This window comes from Nicotiana attenuata, unplaced genomic scaffold (genome assembly GCF_001879085.1).
Source record: "Nicotiana attenuata strain UT unplaced genomic scaffold, NIATTr2, whole genome shotgun sequence".
In the NCBI taxonomy this organism is placed as follows: domain Eukaryota; kingdom Viridiplantae; phylum Streptophyta; class Magnoliopsida; order Solanales; family Solanaceae; genus Nicotiana; species Nicotiana attenuata.
This window is the reverse complement of record NW_017670408.1, coordinates 365,217-384,166: the sequence shown is the minus strand read 5'-3', so window position 1 is coordinate 384,166 and position 18,950 is coordinate 365,217. Positions and strand designations below refer to the sequence as shown.

Below are 18,950 nucleotides of genomic sequence, written 5' to 3'. Positions count from 1 at the left end.
CGTTATTTCAAATATTGAGGATTCGATATTTGCAAGTATTGGTAGCCAAACTTCAACTTGCAAATAGGGACAAATTTAGTGAAGAAGCTATTAGTTCATGTGTATCGTTACTTTTGGCTTAAAACATGTATATTTATGTGTTAAAATTCACTAAACAGGTAAAAGAAAAAAGAATTAAACCCAAGAAGTTAGACGAAACGTGGCAGAATTCCAAATTAAAGTTCAATTCTGTTATGATTGCAAATAATGGCTTCAGTATTTGCAAGTGAAGTTATGGCCAAATATCCGTTCATGATTCGTTCTTTGAACATCTATAACGTAGATTGACCATGACTCGTTCGTTGGACTTGGGCTGTACAAAATATTTTCCGAAAGAATAAGTCATTTTCATGTTAATTTTTTTTCTAAATATATGTTTGGTTGGTGAGCAAAGAATTTTCTGTTGAAAAATATTTATTAAATATTGACAATAATGTTAGCAAATTGGATATCGTTTTCGTGAAACTTTGAGTATTAAAGATTTATACTGTAATATAATTTATAGTGCAGGCATGTACTGTAATATAATTTAGGAGTTGAGACAGTTATAAACAAAAAAGAAAAAACCTTTTTGTTAAGAATAAATTTTATGATACTATATAATATTTCCTTTTCTTGTAAATTATAGGATCTATATTAATGTTAAAATATTATGGTTTCTTTTAATTTATTTAGAAATATTCTAGATTATTTACTTGCATTCAAGTCTAGTATATATCTACATTAATTGTAGAATACAGTATTTTAGGAGAATATCGATTTTGGGTAATTGGTCAAAGTGGGCAACACAACGTGGAAGACTTTGAAAATATCAACCCATTTGCTCATATGCAACAGTAATTCTTTTAACGTAAGATACACGCACCAAAACGCACAAATCTAAGTGCTTAAATATTAGTAGTTGCTTATATTGCGGCGAAACTCGAAAACAATAGACGGAACAAATAAAGTACGAAACCATCTCCATCACATTAGAATAGATCCAATTTTTCATTCTCAAAACAATAGAACTGCCAATAGATCTCTGATCCAGAAGCAACATTTGCAGTCAAAAATTCACTTTCAAAGAGATCTTATATAAGTACAATTCCATCCATTGACATGGCCAGTCACCCCTGGTACATTAAGAAAAATTCTTATACTCACAAATTACTATACTGCTGCAATATATAGTCAAAGATATTTTCTAGGTTGTTCAATTATGGGTACTGTTTTATGGAATAGTCTTCTTTCTCTTGTTGTACTTTTTCTAGTTCTGTTTCTGTTTTGTAGCTCAGGAGCAGATCCGGTAGTTACTGTAGATGTTCATGCAGCTCGTCATTTCCTCCGCTCTGGCCACCGCTATCTTGACGTTAGGTAAAAAAAATTGGCACAAATTTAGTTTCCTTTTTATTCAATGTGCAATTTAATTTGTTTTCATACTCAGATTTCAGATTTGGGTTTCATGCAATTTGAACAGGACAGAAGAAGAATTCAAGAAAGGACATGTAGAAAACTCTTTGAATATTCCCTATATGTTTAATACTCCCCAAGGTCTCTCTTATTTGATTCTTTCAGTTATTATTTGACATGGGTCTTAGTTTCTTTTAGTCTCGGTCAACTCATTAATGCCCTGTATTGATAATGATGTTTCGATTTTTGGTAATTTTAGGTAGAGTGAAGAATCCAAATTTTTTGGAGCAAGTATCTGCCGCTTGCGGCAAGGAAGAAAAGCTAGTTGTGGTAAATCCACTGAATTTTGTATTTTCTAACCTTTCTAATTGATCAACAACGTGCCCATTTAGACTTTATTTTTTCTTGGAATTTGATAAAAGGTATTGTTAGTTAGTATTTGAAAGATAGAATACTCTGTAATTTGATGGGGGTAAGCTTTTTGTCGTGTAGGGATGTCAAAGTGGTGTGAGGTCGCTGCACGCAACTACTGATCTTCTTATTGCTGTAAGTTGAATTCTCTCTCTCTCTTTAGAATGTGCTATATATATATATATATATATATNTTAAATTGATCGGGCTTGCCTAGCAGTGTGTTGGGCGCCATCACGACCGGGATTGGGGTCGTGACAATATATATATATATATATATATATATATATACTAGTTTCTCGTCACGTGCGTTGCACGTGTATGTTAAGTCATGTAATAGACCATTTTATAAAATAGATATGAATACAGTCAAACGTTTCTATAACAGTCTCGTTTGTTCCGGATATTTTTGGATGTTATAGCGAATTGATGTTATAGAAAACATATATTATAATAGAATATGAGATTTGGTTTTGAAAAAATTTGATTTTTATAGAGAAGTGTTGTTATATAATGATGCTGTTATAAATATGTCAAAATTTAAAGTAAAATATTTCTCACAGAACTCTTCATCAAAATATATTTTTTCCGTACGAAACTTACCCAAGTTAGCAAGATTGAACATTTTAAAATTGAGAATATTAAAATTCTGTGAAAAAGTAGTCAAGGACTTATATCTAATAAATCAAAAGTATTAAGCAGCATTTAAACCAAAAAAACAAAAGTATTAAGCAGCTTCACACACATAAAAAATATTTAACTTATCAAAGTGTAAGAGTGCACAATCATCTTTTGAAAGGTGCATGGATCAATAGAGTTAGAACATTCCTTCTAAGTTATGGTAAAAATATACGACTGGCACCATAGGCCAATACTCTTATTTTTTTCCCTATATATTTATCCAGTAATATAATGAGCAGATTATTCGCTAGAGGTATTCTTTTCAAAAAAAATTGGGTGATAATTAGCGTAGACTTTAATCACGAAGTGAAGGCTTTAAACAAAGAATCATTGTTAATGTATAATTAGCATAGAAACTACAATATATGCTACATGAAAACTTTAGTGCCTCCAAAAAATTCGCAAAATAAAAAGTTCGTTTGTAATTTTCATTAACCTTTCATGCACTATCTAGTTCTTCAAAATAATATCAGACATTAAGTTTAGTATGAACTTTTAATTCTAAGCCAAGCACATCCACACTTTAAACATTCAAGTGCTATTTTCATGTGTAACATCTATCTTAACAGTTGTAGAAATAAGATTTTAGTCACCACCTTGAAGTTGACCTCTTCCGGCGGAACTTTTTGATGCCAAAACGCATTACATTGTGCTCGGCTGCCAGGAAGTTTTATGTCTACCTCACCAAATGGTTGCAAAAGGCTTGCTTCTCACTCGGCATTTTTTTGAAAAATTTGCAAAAAGTCGTACAATAAATTGCGAGAGATGAACAAAAATCCATGGTAGTGGACCAGTAATTCTAAGTTTGGAGTATGGTTGGTGTCTCTGTTTCCATTCATGTACTGCCAAGTATTAACTGTTATCTCTTTGCAAATCATCTCAATATTCCCACATATTAGTTTGGGTCACAATATAAAATCTATAGTAAAAGTGAGGATCTGTGGTACTCCATTAAGTTGAGAGAAAATATTGGCATGGTGCTTCTTCGGTTGGGTGCAATTTTTCCTTACAGTATAATAGAAACAAAAAAAACTCTTTCTTATATTAACAAACTAATTAGAATGGATGGTAATCAAAGGTCACAATTTCAACTGCAGCGCGAAAGTTTGAGTACCACAGGCCGCATGATCATTGCTTCCAATTTGAGCCTTCCTCACCCCCAGTAATCTATTGATATTCTTTGATTTCTTCCTTTATTGGTTTAAAATTTTCCTCTAGATGCTCTGCTCTCGATTGGTCAAAGGATAATAGAATATATGGTTTAACTGAGTATTGAAAAATCAATCTGCATACTATGGCACAATAATATCATTCCATATTATGCTGGACATCAACCTACAATAATGTTCCCCCTTTTCAATTTGGTGTTAGTATGCTATGCCAAATTCACGCTGCAGAGTTTCTAATTGACTATTGATTGAAAGATAAATTGAATCATGAAGGAAACGTAAAATAGAAATTGAAGAGGAACCAGATTTATGGTAATTACGTGAATTTCCTAAGCAGACCACTTTAAAGTTGGCAAGATTTCCTTTCTGAACTTACCCGTTAAGAGAGGTTGCTAGGGGATTTAACTGATGGAAGGGAGTTGGGTACATGGGAACTCGTTGTTAAGTTCCCCACCAATTGCTTTTAGTCATCCACATGAAATTATATGCATAATGCTTTCTTAGTTGTGCTTCTTTAACACTTTGGACGCCGTTTTTCTAAAATTTGCATGGTTCTCTTTTAGATGTTACGAAGCAGAGATGTATTGTTCAAAACAAAAGGCTGCCTCCGGTTCGTTAATTCGTGTAGCGTCTTTTCGTTTGGGATGTTGCCAACGTAGTTTTTCTTTTTCTTTTGTCCAATTAGGGTATTTTAATTTTAGAAGGGCATTTATGTAATTTAACTTTTTTTTTAGTTTAGAGGTATATATATATTTTATCGGCTATTATTATTGGGAGCGGCTAAAATATACTCATATTCTCCTATTTTAATTGGGTAATTATTTATTAGACTGAAAATAAAAAATAAAAAATAAATAACATTAAATAAGAGAAAATACTACCGAAAAATTTATTTTTCGACCACTATAATTTTTGTGTGAGGTAGTGAAACATTTTGTGATTTTTGTGTGAGAAAACAAAGTTCGATGACTTGAGTGAAAAAACAAGTCATAGTTATGTGATTTTTGTGTGAAAAAATAAAGTTACATGACTTTGGTGAAAAAAATTATAGTTATATGACCATTTATGAAATTTATTCGAGTTTACCAGCATATTTACTTTCCGGAAAAGAATCCAGATTTGTTAAATGATTTAACTTATTTACAATGAGATCTATAATTTTAACGGGTTGTACAGTAGCAGGTTAATTACACTTTTTTTAGGCTACAATTCTAGGCTTACTAGATTGTTACATGGTTCCTAATACTGATAATATATTCAAATTAAGGGTAAAATTTAAAAATAGCCAGATTTACAACTGGTCGTTTAAAAATAGCCTAATTTCAAAAGTAATCGAAATTTAGCCATTTTTTATATAAAGATAAATTTGAGCGAAAACACTGTTCAAAACCCGGAAAATACTCCAGTATATTATGCTGGAGTTCCAGCATAAGTATACTTGAACACCAGTATATTATACTGGAGTTCTAGAATAAGTATGCTGGAACTCCAGCATAATATGATGGAGTTCCAGCATAAGTACACTAGAACTCCAACATAATATACTGGAGTTCCAGCAAGTATATTGGTCCAGTATAATATACTAGAGTTTGGAGCACCGGTGCTCCAGTCTCCAGTATATTATACCGGAGCCAGCAAAGTATACCGGTCCAGCATAATATGCTGGAGTTCATACACAAGTGCACCGAACTCCAGTATATTATGCTGGATTGGTCTCTATTGCAGCAAAATAGTGGCGATTTTTCATTGACTTGGTAAACGCTGGCTATTTTTGATTGACCAGTCCGAAAACTGGCTATACCGTGCTATTTTTACTCAAATTAACACTAATGATGAACTTGGCAGGAATTCAAGCATGTAAGCAACATGGGAGGGGGATATCAGGCTTGGGTGGAGAGTGGGTTTGCTGTAAACAAACCACAAGATGAGCTTTGAATCACTCAATCTTCTCTTGTTGCAGCAGTTAGTGCTAGCTATCAAGAGAAATAATCACTTTCTTAACCACGAAAGAATATAAGTATTTCATTGAAATCACAAGTATATTCTCTGTATTTGACGCTCAGTTTAAAACAAAAATATTGCAATAAAGTATATGATTTTGACATCTGCATTTTTTTTAGTTGCCGTGCCTTTACTGTACTCTAAGTATTTTAGTCGAGACAGAAATTGCAAATAGATGAGAAACCAATTGAAACAGAAGAAATAAAGCTTACTATTTAATGATTTAAAAATAGGAGGTAAGCTGCTGGACGGCTAGGGAGGAGGTCGTTGGATGTTTGTTAATGGCAGCTGGCGAAGAGAACTAGTCAATATACTTTATTCTAAAGAAATTAAACTTTCGCCCCCAAGCTTTTTTCTTAGCCAAAAGTGCTTTTTTTGTCAAAAGTACTTTTTTCTTCAAAGTTAAGTGTTTGGCCAATCTTTTTAAAGGAAAAAACAGTGCTTTTGATTAGAAGTAGTAACAGTTTTTGAGAAGTAGAAAAAAGCAGCTTCTTTCTATGAGAAAAATACACTTATAAGCACCTTTTAACAGCTTGGCCAAACACTAATTGTTGCTCAAAAGTACTTCTCACCTAAAGTAATTTCTCAAAATAAGCAGATTTTCCGGCTTGGCTAAACAGGTTGTTAATCAGCTTGTGCATTTCTATATTTATTGGGGGAACCTATTTATCGGATACCAGTTACCTTTCACTATCATTGTTACTGAATAACTCCTTTCACTAACACTATTAATTTTGTCAATCAAAACTTGGGTAAATAAAAAAAATCTAACTACAGTATTTTTTATTTCAGCTAGGATCGAGCCAAAGCTTTACAATATAACGTAACTTCCACAACTGACATAAACATTATGGCGACAGAACCAGCAAGAAGCCCCAATAAATAGGCCCGAGGAGCATGTGGAAAATTCAGATAGCATGTCACAATTCCTAAAAATGACAGAGGCAAAGATAGACAAATTGACTGACATACATTTTTTTTAATAACAAGAACAATGTCAGAACTTTTTTTTTTTGTTCAATTACAGATGAAATTGTACCTCTTACAGAAAATTGAGCTCTAAATAAGATACTTAATGCTACGATTAGTTGTGCATTCTGTTTTAGTATAGATTTCTATATTTCCGTTCACAAATAGGCTGATCTAAGACTTCAATTCTATAATTTCAAGGCTTTAGCAGTTAAAGCTGTTACACCTTAAAAAGACTGATAGCAGTTAAAGGTTGATTATTGATATGATGCATTGTGTTACTCCAGTTTCGGAAGAACATAGAAACCAACCTCTCCAACTGTATTGGGAAAAAACTGAATTTAAATATTGAAGATGACGTGTCATGACACGTGGACCGGTCAAATAGTCAAAGCGTGGTAATCAGTTAGAAGGCACGAGCAACAACAGATGGAGGAGAGAAGATACTTAAAGGCACGAGCTATTATTCAAATGAAAGGAGACTCGTACCTGTTCGAGTCATTTAAAGCTCGAAGATCAGAAGGAATTGAAGACATGAATATGATAGCGAAAAAGAGTCCAAATTCAGCATTAAATGCCAAATACGTTAGAGAATTTGTATTTAATAGGAATGATTGAGTAACGTTTCTTTTAATGTCATTTATTGCTCGTAATTGCCTCATTAAGACAAAGGCATTACACTTTCTCTTAGAATTAACTATAAAAGGAGAAAGTCACAACATCTGTAGGGGACGAAAAAACATTACTGGAATAAACTTTGTTCTTTTTGCTTTCTGATTATATTATTCAAAATCTCTTTCTTATATACTTTTCCGATTATCAGTAACCCGGGTTCTTCTAAATTCAAGCTTTGACCTAAAATCTAATTTTTGGTTAAACACCAACAATACGACAAGTCTTTAGTCAAGAGAGAGATTACGTCCAAAAAAGCACAAAGTTTACGGTCCAAACATAAGACTCGGTAAAAGTAACCACAAGGCACAAGTGCATTAACAAAGTGGTGAAAATCTTTGCATACCAAGGATTAAATTTCAATAGCTAGAACGTAGATTTTTTAAACCTACCTAATATTAAAAATAGCACGGGCTAGCCAATTTTTGGACTGGTCATTCAAAAATAGCCAGCATTTGCAAAGTCATTGAAAAATAGTCACTATTTTGCTGCAACAGGGATCGATCCAGCATAATATACTAGAGATTGAAGCACCTGTGTATGAACTTCTTGCATAGTATACTGGACCGGTATATTATGCTGGAGTTCCAGTATACTTATGCTGGAACAGTATGCTGGAACTCCATTATAATATGCTGGAGTTCCAGTATACTTATGCTGGAACTCCATTATAATATACTGGAGTTCTAGTATACTTATGCTGGAACTCTAGTATATTATGCTTGACTATTTTCCGGATTTTGAACAGTGTTTTCGTTCAGATTTATCTTTACATGAAAAGTGGCTAAATTTCGATTACTTTTAAAATTATGGCTATTTTTGAATAACCGCTTGTAAATCAGGCTATTTTAAATTTCTCCCTACCTAGTAGCCTGTTTGGACAAGCTTCTTACAAGGCAAAAAGTGCTTTTGTTTTTTTGGGTGAAAGGTACTTATTTCTAAAATTAAGGCGTTTGGCTAAGCTTTTGGAAGAAAAAAAAAGTTTTTTTAAGGAGAAAACTTAAGCAGTTTTTGAGAAGTAGAAAAAAGTAGTTTCTTTCCAAAATCTCTTTTTTGAAAAGCACCTTTGAGAAAAATATACTTAAAAGCACTTTTAAAATATTGGTCAAACACTAATTGCTAATCAAAAATTCTTTTCAAACTAAATAGCCAAACACAAACTGTTTCTCACCGAAAGTATTTAATTTTGAAGACTTGTCAAAATAAGTTGATTTTAAAAGCTTGGCCAAATAGGCTACAAACGTAACTTGATATGTGACACATTATTTTTTCTTTTTAAAAAAACAAGAGGAAGAAACAGCAACTAGGACAACATAGGTGGGTGAGCATTTAGAGCAGAACAAGGATGCGTGAGATTGCCAGTTGGTTGTACAGCATACTGACAAAAGATTTGCATCAGGCATTTCCACATGGGACCTTTATGCTTTCCTAGTTCCTAACACCCCATGCTCTAAGTTAATGAAGTTGTCAACCAAAATCAGCTGATCGACCAATTAATGGCAGTCTTTGCTCATTGCTGAAGCCTCTGCACTTGAAAAAAGTTCCATCTTTGTGCATTAGATCTTCTTCTGTTTCAAGAAGAAGGTGATGGAACTGTGATAATCCACCCATAGATGTGATTAAGGTTGATGCGGTATTTTTTATAGTGGATTTTAAGGTAGTTGAACATTAGTCAAGATGGAGAAATTGGAAGAAGCATCGTTTGCTGAAACGCCCACATGGGCTGTGGCGACAGTCGTCACAGTTTTGGTGAGCGTTGGTTTCTTGATCCATGGCAGTTTGAAAAAGTTTGGGAAGGTAAAAGAAAAAAACACTTTCTATTTTTCTATTTTCAAGCTCTGCAAAATCTTTCGTGGGGGTGGATTATATATTGGAGTCTATGCATTTGTTCATTTCTTAGTGAATTCTCTAAACTTGTCTTTTGTTCCTATAGTGGTTGCACGGGACGAAGAGGAAACCTCTTTATGCTGCACTAGAGAAAATCAAGGAAGGTAGCCACCTATTATCTGTTTATTGAGCCTTTCATGATCACTGGCAGTGGCAGATGTAGAATGTTTCAGCGGGTTTGGTAGAACCAAGATTTTTTACTCGAACCTTATAGGAGTAGATATGTGTGAAAAATAAGTAGAGTAAAATAGATGTTTCAGAACGTACACTTTCATGTCAGAGCTCAAGTTGTCTAAATTCTAAATCAATGGTTTTGATTCTTCTGAAAGCTGCTAGCTTGTTTTAGTGTAAAGTATATTACAGCAAGTAATTTTATTTCCCTTTTAAGGTTGCTTGATGAACTCTTCTGTTTTCATTTTCCTCTTCCTCTTCCTTCTTTTTTGGCTGCAATCAGAGCTTATGGTTTTTGGACTTCTATCACTATTGATGGGTCATTGGATCATTTATATTGCAAAGATCTGTGTCAAATCATCAGCCTTGAGCAGCCACTTCTATCCATGTTCTCCGCCAAGAAACAAGAGGGAGTCAGCAATTACGAAATTTGTTTTATCAGGTTCTTCATACTTGAATTCAACTTCAAGTTCAAGGCTGCTGTTAAGTGGCAGGAATGAAGATTTTTGTCCTGAGGTAGCCATGCAAGAATGTTCTACTCAATTCGAAAATTTCCATTCTGTTCACTTTTACTTTAAACATTGTTTGATCCGAATAACTATGAGTAAATTTTGGTCTATCCTTCATGAGCTATCATCTACAGGGATAGTCTGTAAACTACTTTGGTATCCCTATTCTATTGTTGAAAGCTAACATTTGCCACGTTAGATTGGAAAGCAACAACCTTATAGCCAAGTAAATTCCTGAATGTGGCACAATTAATATTGATATGTTTTCTTCCATTGAAAATCCATGATTTTACTATTTCTAGTATTCATAGGTTAGTAAATTGGAGGAGTTAAGAAGCCCAAACTTATGGAAATCAAAGTTTAAGGTGTGTCGAACTTGACAATAGGACTGTTTTTAACAAAGATTCCTCAGGGTTCTGTACCTCCTACAACAAGTGAAGCTTGTCTTGATGATGGAATTAGGAAGTTCTCTCACATGTTGCATTACTTCATTTTGCAAGTTTCAAATTGTTGAGTTGTTGTCTTTAATTAAGTGGCCAGTGCTAATACTGGCTCCACATGAGCAGAGAACACTCATGTTAGTTTTACCAGGGTCTCCAATCGTTTGCTTCAAAGGAGAGCCTGGAGCAGCTCCATCGTTTTTTGCTTGTCCTCGGTGTTAGCCATGTGTCTTATAGCTTTTTAGCTATCGCCCTGGCAATGATCAAGGTTGGATGATCTTCTTCCTGATTAACCTCTGATGACATTTTAGAACTTTCTTCCGACATCCATCAAACGCCATGAGTTAACCATGCAGATATACAGCTGGAGAACATGGGAAAACTATGCCAAGTCAATGGCTCTTCAAAGACTGGAAGGTGCAAATATTTCCAGCAGTAGTACTATTCTTCATACTTTCTTTATCATTTCCAGAATAATTACTTGCATGTTTAACCTTAGGTTCTGAAGAATCTGTCCCAAACAATAAGAGAATGGGGCGTATATCAACTTTTACTTTTCACCACACTGCCCACCCATGGAGTCAGCACAGGGCTCTAGTTTGGCTGGTATTTTCACATAAAATCTTGTATTTCTGGTTGAGTGGATACTTGTTATGTGGTGTTCTTATGCTATCTCAACTTAAGGGGAACAGTATTAGCCCAAGTCATGTAGATGTAGTCATCAACACAACGCGTCCTGAATCTATGTGAAAGCTAAGACATCTGTGTACATTGTTTTGGGCAATGGAGTGGCACGGAAAAGACTTAAATACATACCGTAAGATGATAAAACTCTAAAATGTAATAGAGAATAACAAATTCAATTGGCTTTTGCAGCTAAAACTATGATTTAGAGTGATCTACAATGCCATTTGGTTTATTCAGTGACTACTCAAACTGCCATTGGTCACACAGGAGTCATAAATCTTAATGATTAGCTGCATCATTTGTTGTGAGCTTTAATTCATGTATTCGGATTGAATTATTGTAAACAGTTGCGTCTTAAACTTCATGTAGTTCTGATAAATTGTTCACCTTCATACTTTAATCTTCTCTATCTCTTGGCATGTCCTGTGATGAGTTCAAGCAATTAAAGATATTTTATTCAAAGTTCTCCTTTTAGCTTTGTTTCAGCCGCCAGTTCTGGAGTTCTATAAATGAAGCTGACTACATGGCTTTGCGCTTGGGTTTTATTACTGTAAGTCATGTATTGTTTTTCTCCACTAATGAAATATTTTACTCAATAATCATTGAGGTGGAATGTGAAGACTGACTTTGTAAAGCAGACATCATGCTGGTCTATTTAATGTTATAATTTACACAGTAATTTGTTTATTAAATCAGTTCCTTATCCATATTTGGGTTTTGGTTATTTTATGAAAGTTTTTTTCTAACTAATAACCACTTAATACAATATTCACTTACATAGATGACACGAATCAGTTCATAATAAAAACCAGGCTCCGTGTAGTTCATGGATTAAGTTGTTGTCAATGCCTTGCTAAGGGAACAGCTATGATGAGTAGGTCAGATTAATTGATGATAGAAGCACGTACTAACCATGAAGCAGATGGTCCACTTTCTAGAATTACATTGTGACTTTTCCAGTATTGGTCTAACCTTCCAAACAAATTTGGTGTGGGCGCTTGGATGGAAACATGAACCACGACTAGCGCCTCTCTATATTCCTGGAACGGAGCAGCAATTCCGTATCTTCATGTTGTTTTTTGTTTTTGCAGACTCATCAGCTGCCATTAACTTATGATTTCCATAAGTATATGCTTCGAAGCATGGAGGAAGAATTTCGTGATATTGTTGGTATTAGGTACAATGGCATATCAGTTTGAAGGTTATTTTTTCCTGTTGAGCATAACTTTTGCGTCATAATAAATTATTTGCTACTCCATCTCCGTCTTCGCCATTATGAATTATACTATAAGATGGCAGACCATTAATAACTTCATATAGAATTTCTGCAGTCATACAGATATATGTTCAAGTTTTATTATCGGCATTCCATGTTACCCCTCAATAGCTATGGTGATCATGTTTGGACGCTGGTAAAGACATTAAGATTGACTGCTTAATTAGCTTGTTTTAGCTTCTCCAGTTTTATGATCTAGACCTCTCTCGTATCACTAATAAAGAACACAAGTTTCAGACTGAGTATTACCATGTGCTAGTTCTTTGCCTTGCGTCTGATTCACCAGAATCTTGCACCACGTACGGCCTTCTTCTTACCAGAACCTTACACTACATACTACCTTTTTTTTTAATAAAACTCTCGACATGTTACTATTAGAATTAGAGAAGCTTTCAAAAAGTGACAGAATTATTGAAATATACTCCCTCCGTTCCAATTTATGTGAACCTGTTTGACTGGGCACGAAGTTTAAGAAAGAATGAAGACTTTTGGAATTTGTGGTCCTAAACAAATCAAAAAGGGGCCCAGAGTATTTTTGTGGTTATAAAAGCTTCTCATTAAGGGTAGAATTGTAAGTTTAAGCTAAATTGTTACCAAATTTAGAAAGGGTTCATTCTTTTTTGACCGAACCAAAAAGGAAATAGGTTCACATAAATTGAAACAGAGGGAGTAGCTGTTAATTCAAAGGACGTCGCATCAATATTAAATTTTCAAAATTACAGCTCTTGTTTAGTTGTTTATACTAGCTTGAATTGTTGGAGGAGAGGCAAGTTTCTATTTAAGACAAAAAAAGGGAAGTAAGTCAAGTTTTCCTAAGGGGAGGGAGTATAAATGTTGCCTCTCCTTTTCTCTGCTTTATCTTCACCAAACAGAAACTCTTGCTTTAAATTTATATCTTGGCCTGCTTCCTCTTTCTTCAACTAAAATTAGTTATATTTTCAATCTTCTGGGATAAAAACAGCTACACCACTTGAACTATATCCTAATTACTTAACAAAGAACTTACGAGAAATTTATGTATCTCACTCTAATTTTGTCTGTACCTTGGTATATGTTCCTGGCTAATGACAATCAACACTTCACACTTTTCCTTTCTCTAGGCATGCTTGTTGTTGATGCCCAATTATGTTGTGACTATAGACAAAACCTGACATATATGTCCCTGTCTGAGGACTAAATGCAACATGTCACAAACTGAAATATATCATGGTTATGGCAAAGATCTAAGATTTTTCCTTTTTTTTCTTTTCTTTTATGCAGTATTCTACTAGGGATTTGTTCATCTAAAACATTCCTTTTTATTCTTCTTTGGTTGCAGTGTTCCACTGTGGATTTTCGTCATACTTTGTGTATTTTTAAGCTTTCACGGTAATTTTTCCACTTCAAATTTTCTTTTAGTTCTAACTACTGTGATGGGGAATGGGAGTTGAGGTACAGATTGAGCTCGCTCTACGAGCTACTTTACAACTTCAGACTTGCTTAGATTCAGTTCGTTTTGCTACTTCGGCATCACACCCTAATTGCTTAGCATTTGAAAGTAAAAATCCAGCAACAAAAAGGATATGAAAGTCATGGCAACTAGATTACTATGATTAACAAAAGACAATAAAGAGGATGTTGTAAAAGCACATTTATACTTTTATTGAATTATTTCCTGGTTGTATCCCTTCTTTAGAATAGTAGAAGAGGAACCAGGAAAGATTAATATGTAAATGAACCAAAAGGCCAAAATGTGTAGTAGGCTTCTCGTTGACCTTTTCTGAATCCTTTTCGTTCTATTATTCATTTAGTTCTTTCAGAAAGATGATGGATAATTTTGATGATTGTTGTCCAGGCACTAATATCTACTTCTGGATCTCCTTCTTTCCTGCTATTGTATGTCCTTGTTATTTTCTGTTCTCTTTTTGCTTCAGAAGCATAATAAATTCTCATTCAATTTCTGACCTTTTCGAAAATTGTTTTTGGAAGTTAATCCTTCTGGTTGGTACCAAGCTTCACCATGTGGTGGTTAAGCTGGCAGTTGAAATCATGGATAGTAGTCCACGGGAAGGATTTCATCAGTTTAACCTCAGAGACGAGCTCTTCTGGTTTGGGAAGCCCAGGCTTCTGCTGCGGATAATACAATTTATATCATTCCAGGTATGCAAAATAACATTAATGTTATCCTCAAATTCAAAGGGTTTAACAAGAGGAGCGCTAATATAATTAAATTTAGGTCAATGATATAGCTGCCTCATATATGACTTATTGATTGCTCTTCATATGCAGAACGCATTTGAGATGGCAACATACATTTGGTCACTGGTAAGAACTTGGGAACTTAGTTTTCTGATTGAGGTAGAGTTGATTACAATGAATTAAAACAATTTTGTCTTATTGTCAATGGGAAGAAGTAGAGTTGAGCTTTTGGTCAGACAATATGACACAGAGCAAAGCAGAGGCTTTCATATGTAGTTTTTGTCTGTTTTATATTTTCACCTAATCCTTAGAAAAGGCAAAAGCGGTAATTTTCTTATGCAGTGATACAAAATTCTCTCCTTTTCTGGTGCAGTGGGAAATTAAGGGATCATCGTGTTTCACAAAAAATCAAACCTTTCTCGTGATTCGCTTGTCATTTGGGTACCTATCTTTGTCTCACTTCCTTGTTAACTTGTTGCTGAATACACTCATTGTGGCATGGCCCGTGTTAACTTGTCGCTGCAGGGTTATTTCTCAATTCTGGTGTAGCTTTGTCACATTTCCACTCTATGTTATTGTTGCTCAGGTAACTAAAAAACACTATGCATTAATCTCTTTCTTTTGTCCTTGGTTATATATCCTTCTGCACTATTCCTTGAGTCACCGATGATCGAGCAGATGGGTTCCAGATACAAGAAGACCATTGTTTCAGAGAATGTTAGGAAGTCGCTACATGGATGGCGACACAAGGTGAAAACCAGACTCGAAGGTTCAGTTGTTAATCAAGAAAGATTATTAGCGACCACAGCATTGGACTCTGTGGAGGATGAGACAGATCAAATTCATGGCATTGCTACCAACAGCACAGCGGGATGCTCCCCATTGTTCGAAAATACTATGGTCTCAGATCAACAAATCGCTTTTGAGCAAAATTGCACGAATGAAATCTCAGAATGTGATGATGAGTTACATGTTCCATTTTCTCCTCGACATTGAGGAGAGGTTTGGTGAAAAATATGATGATGGATCAAACAATGACAATATAATTTCGTGCCTTCTACTACTGGAATCACAACCTTATATATATATATATATATATATATATATATATATATATTACTTAGAACATGTTATCAAATTTTGTTACAGAATGCAATGACCTTAAAGTGATTATTAAAGTGATTTCTATATGGCAATTGGAAAATGACATCCTATTGGTACTTTATCATGATGAACAAAATAATTTTTTTTACATCAATGAGTAATTTTTTAGAAGAATCACTTAGTATTTGCAACAAAGTATATTAATTTATAATAATTACGTGGTAAATAATGTGAAACTAAAACTAAAAACTACGAAATATATAGGAAACTAACGTTTCACTTAATTTTCTCTTCTCAATCAATCCAGAATATTGTAAAAGTACGAAACTTCAACGCAAAATCGGTCGACCTTTCTATCGTATAAAATAAATTTTACATTGGACGAATTAATGTTTAATTAATATTTTTAATATTTAGCTATTGTCATAGAGCTTGTGATTTGTATTACGTCAGGTTTTGGGCTATTGTATACACCTTGAGCTGTAGAGAATTTCCTTTTATATATGTTGTTGAGTTTTGATATTTTTAAATTATTATTTCATTTACTTCCGCATGTTTGTTAAGCTTACCTAGTCTTAGAGACTAGGTGCGGTCACAAACGTCACGATGCAACGTATAATGTTTTATTATTATGAGATGGAGAAATTTAGTGGATAAAATTTTAGTGTATGAAAATAGATCTTCCTTGGTATTGTAAAGCTTATGAAAGACGACAAAAATCATATTTTATTCAAAATTTTCTCTTTGATTATCACACTATTAAGTTAAGTCTACTTATGAAAACATGTAATTTTTATAATAAGCATTCTAAATACAATAACATCAACAATAAAGTAATAATAAGTTGTATTAACTGGTTAACTTATATTACTAACAATACAATAAATTATTATATTGTTAGTACGAACAAGCTCGACAACTACATACACTCATTTGAGCTTCACATTGACCCTTAACATAAGCTGCACGGTCATGATATTTGTTACAGTGAACCTGACAATTATCGTCACTTGTACAGGATCCCCAATCTTCGTGAACAAAAAGCCAACATTGTCCAGCTGTCAACTCTGCATGAGTTAAAATATTTAAATTAAGAGTTGATGATCATTGACAAAAACGATTAAAATCAAACAAAATGAAGATTCTTTTGTTTACTTCATATTTTTCAATTTATTAACAAATGTATTTTGCTTGATGAATTCAAGAAGTTACAAGAAAACCACTAACACCTCTAAATACTTTTAAAAAAAAATTGTTTTAAACAATCCATTGGATAATGAATTTTAATGAATGATCATAATCATTAAAAATGTTTACAGGCATGATTATTTTCATTGATTAGAAAAATAAATGAGCTTTGATATTATAAATTTAGTACTAACTTTTGCTAATTAAATTAGAAGAAAATACCCACCTAGTGATGCAAAGGCGAAGACCATGAAAGTCATAAGGACAAAGATTTGTGATGTTGTCATTTTTGCTTCACTCAAATGCATTAAAGTCACTATATGAATAAGGGGGATTAAAGAAGTATGTTTCTGAATATTTTTATAGCAACTGTTTCATGCGTTTTTCCCATGAACCCGTTACTTGCAAAATTAAATTCTAAGCATTAAATTCTTCTAATTAATCTTCAGTTTCTTTTTTATTTAATGTCACTCAAACAATAAAGAACTATGATGATAATAAATGAATTTTCACAAAGCACTATGGTTTAGAGTTTAATTATCATACGTAACTATAGTTTGCCTAATTATTATTTAGCGCAACAAATATAACCTGTATTCCGCAATGCGTACAACCAAGGCGAAATACAGAAATACAAAAAAATTAAGAAACAAAATGCTCACGATGAGAGTCAACCTCAACACCTCCCTCTTACTAAACAGGTGTTCTAACCAACTGAGTTACGAGAGCTTATAATATTAGCGTTCAGTTCAAAATAATTGATCACTTGTTTCAGTACTATAAGTAAATTTGCTATAGCATTCATATATCGCTACACATAGCAACTTCTTAAAAGTATAGCTATTAATAATATATAAGTTAGCTACACCATATAATTTTTCCATATAAAGAATGTGAAAGCAGTACTATTTTTCCTCCGAGTGTTTCGGTGTTGTGCCTTTGCAATATTTCCTTTCATTCAAAAGAGTATTTTATTCCATTTGGAAAGAAAACAAGGTTAAAAATATGAAAGAATTACTAGAAAATACACTTGATTTCACACCATAACAAAAAATGGCCCATATTTTTTAAGTTTACCCAGTATAGCCCAATTTGTATAGAATTTGAAGGAAAGATTTCAATCACTTAACTAGTTCTCTTTTTTTCTACACGCCCAAAATGCTCTCTCTCCATGTGCCTCTTCATTCTCTATACGCCATCATCTTCTATCCTCTATGTTTTTCCAGATCTATCTCCCATAGTCATCTTCTATCTTCTATAATTTTTAAATCTATCTTTCATCCTATCTTTTCTCATCTCTAATTTTCTGCTCTAATTTTCCGCCACTGACGAAGTTAATGTTTTCCAGATTTGGAAGTTAAAGTTTTCGGATCCGGAAGTTTTCATTGTGAATTGGTGATATCAAAAGGAGTTCAAAATTTAAATTTAAAGTGATTTGGAGTATATTTGAGCAAGATTTGAGTTAACTTTAAGAAAAAACATATGGAAGAAGACGAAGTTTCAGAAAAAACGCAAGGAAGAAGACGAAGTCAATATTTTTTATATTTATGTATAATATTGTATAATAGTGTATATGAGTGTATAAATACATCTTGTATACTAGTATAAACTTTTATACACCTCTATACAAGCCTTTGTAGACGAACCTCTTCCACGATTTTCAGTTGCAATTCTTGTTCAAAATCAGTCCAAATATCATTAAATGACTTCAAATTTTATACACAACCTCCTTATACTATTTCCAACAATTCTAGATAATACCCACTATAAATTTCTCACAAAATTAAATTCGGAATCTAAATCCACATATTTAAGCTTGTTAAAAATCTAATTTTCACCACCCAAATGGATTTGGTTTGTTGAACTAATATTTGAGTTACAATTACTTTCGAAAATTAACTTAAAAGCTTGAGGAATCGTTTTTAAAAATTAAATAGTAATTTGGAGAACCTATTGGAATTGGATATTGAATCTTAGCCTATTATTTTTGGGCTAATTGGTTGTAAATTGAAATATGGACTATAAAATTGAAAGATAGGGATCCCAGTTGTTCTAATGTGAAATTCTCCCTAAAAATATTTAACAACAACTTCTTTTAATTATATATATATATATATATATATATATATATATATATATATATATATATATATATATATATATATATATATATATA

The 18,950-nt window shown here is 33.2% G+C and overlaps 2 protein-coding genes and 1 long non-coding RNA gene across 8 annotated transcripts; 2 read left to right on the top strand and 1 right to left on the bottom strand.

The window, feature by feature from the left end:
* The first annotated feature begins 925 nt into the window (after nucleotides 1-925).
* Nucleotides 926-5,796, top strand: LOC109239014 (rhodanese-like domain-containing protein 19, mitochondrial). 5 transcript variants are annotated; one of them, XM_019405510.1, is made up of 6 exons: nucleotides 926-1,157; nucleotides 1,312-1,395; nucleotides 1,466-1,572; nucleotides 1,691-1,761; nucleotides 1,924-1,977; nucleotides 4,256-4,456. In XM_019405510.1, the coding sequence occupies exons 1-6, from the start codon at nucleotides 1,141-1,143 to the stop codon at nucleotides 4,349-4,351; spliced, it is 429 nt and encodes a 142-aa protein (XP_019261055.1). In that variant the 5' UTR covers nucleotides 926-1,140; the 3' UTR covers nucleotides 4,352-4,456. The 5 variants fall into 5 exon arrangements, with proteins under 5 accessions (XP_019261055.1, XP_019261056.1, XP_019261059.1 ...); XM_019405511.1 differs by lacking the exon at nucleotides 4,256-4,456 and adding an exon at nucleotides 5,538-5,796 and having other exon boundaries at nucleotides 927-1,157; XM_019405514.1 differs by lacking the exon at nucleotides 4,256-4,456 and adding an exon at nucleotides 3,093-3,400 and having other exon boundaries at nucleotides 927-1,157.
* Nucleotides 5,797-8,647: 2,851 nt separating this feature from the next.
* Nucleotides 8,648-15,542, top strand: LOC109239013 (MLO-like protein 4). Of its 2 annotated transcripts, XM_019405508.1 has the most exons (16): nucleotides 8,648-9,131; nucleotides 9,268-9,325; nucleotides 9,676-9,908; nucleotides 10,493-10,609; nucleotides 10,698-10,758; nucleotides 10,841-10,947; nucleotides 11,504-11,578; nucleotides 12,120-12,205; nucleotides 12,360-12,440; nucleotides 13,623-13,672; nucleotides 14,139-14,179; nucleotides 14,273-14,443; nucleotides 14,573-14,608; nucleotides 14,856-14,923; nucleotides 15,008-15,068; nucleotides 15,161-15,542. In XM_019405508.1, the coding sequence occupies exons 1-16, from the start codon at nucleotides 9,012-9,014 to the stop codon at nucleotides 15,476-15,478; spliced, it is 1,683 nt and encodes a 560-aa protein (XP_019261053.1). In that variant the 5' UTR covers nucleotides 8,648-9,011; the 3' UTR covers nucleotides 15,479-15,542. The 2 variants fall into 2 exon arrangements, with proteins under 2 accessions (XP_019261053.1, XP_019261054.1); XM_019405509.1 differs by lacking the exon at nucleotides 12,360-12,440 and having other exon boundaries at nucleotides 8,650-9,131.
* An 874-nt stretch (nucleotides 15,543-16,416) lies between these two features.
* On the bottom strand, nucleotides 16,417-17,091 carry LOC109239008. The gene is made up of 2 exons (XR_002069836.1): nucleotides 17,001-17,091; nucleotides 16,417-16,653 (listed from the first exon to the last, which is right to left on the bottom strand). It is a non-coding gene; the product is annotated as an uncharacterized LOC109239008 (long non-coding RNA).
* Nucleotides 17,092-18,950: the final 1,859 nt, after the last annotated feature.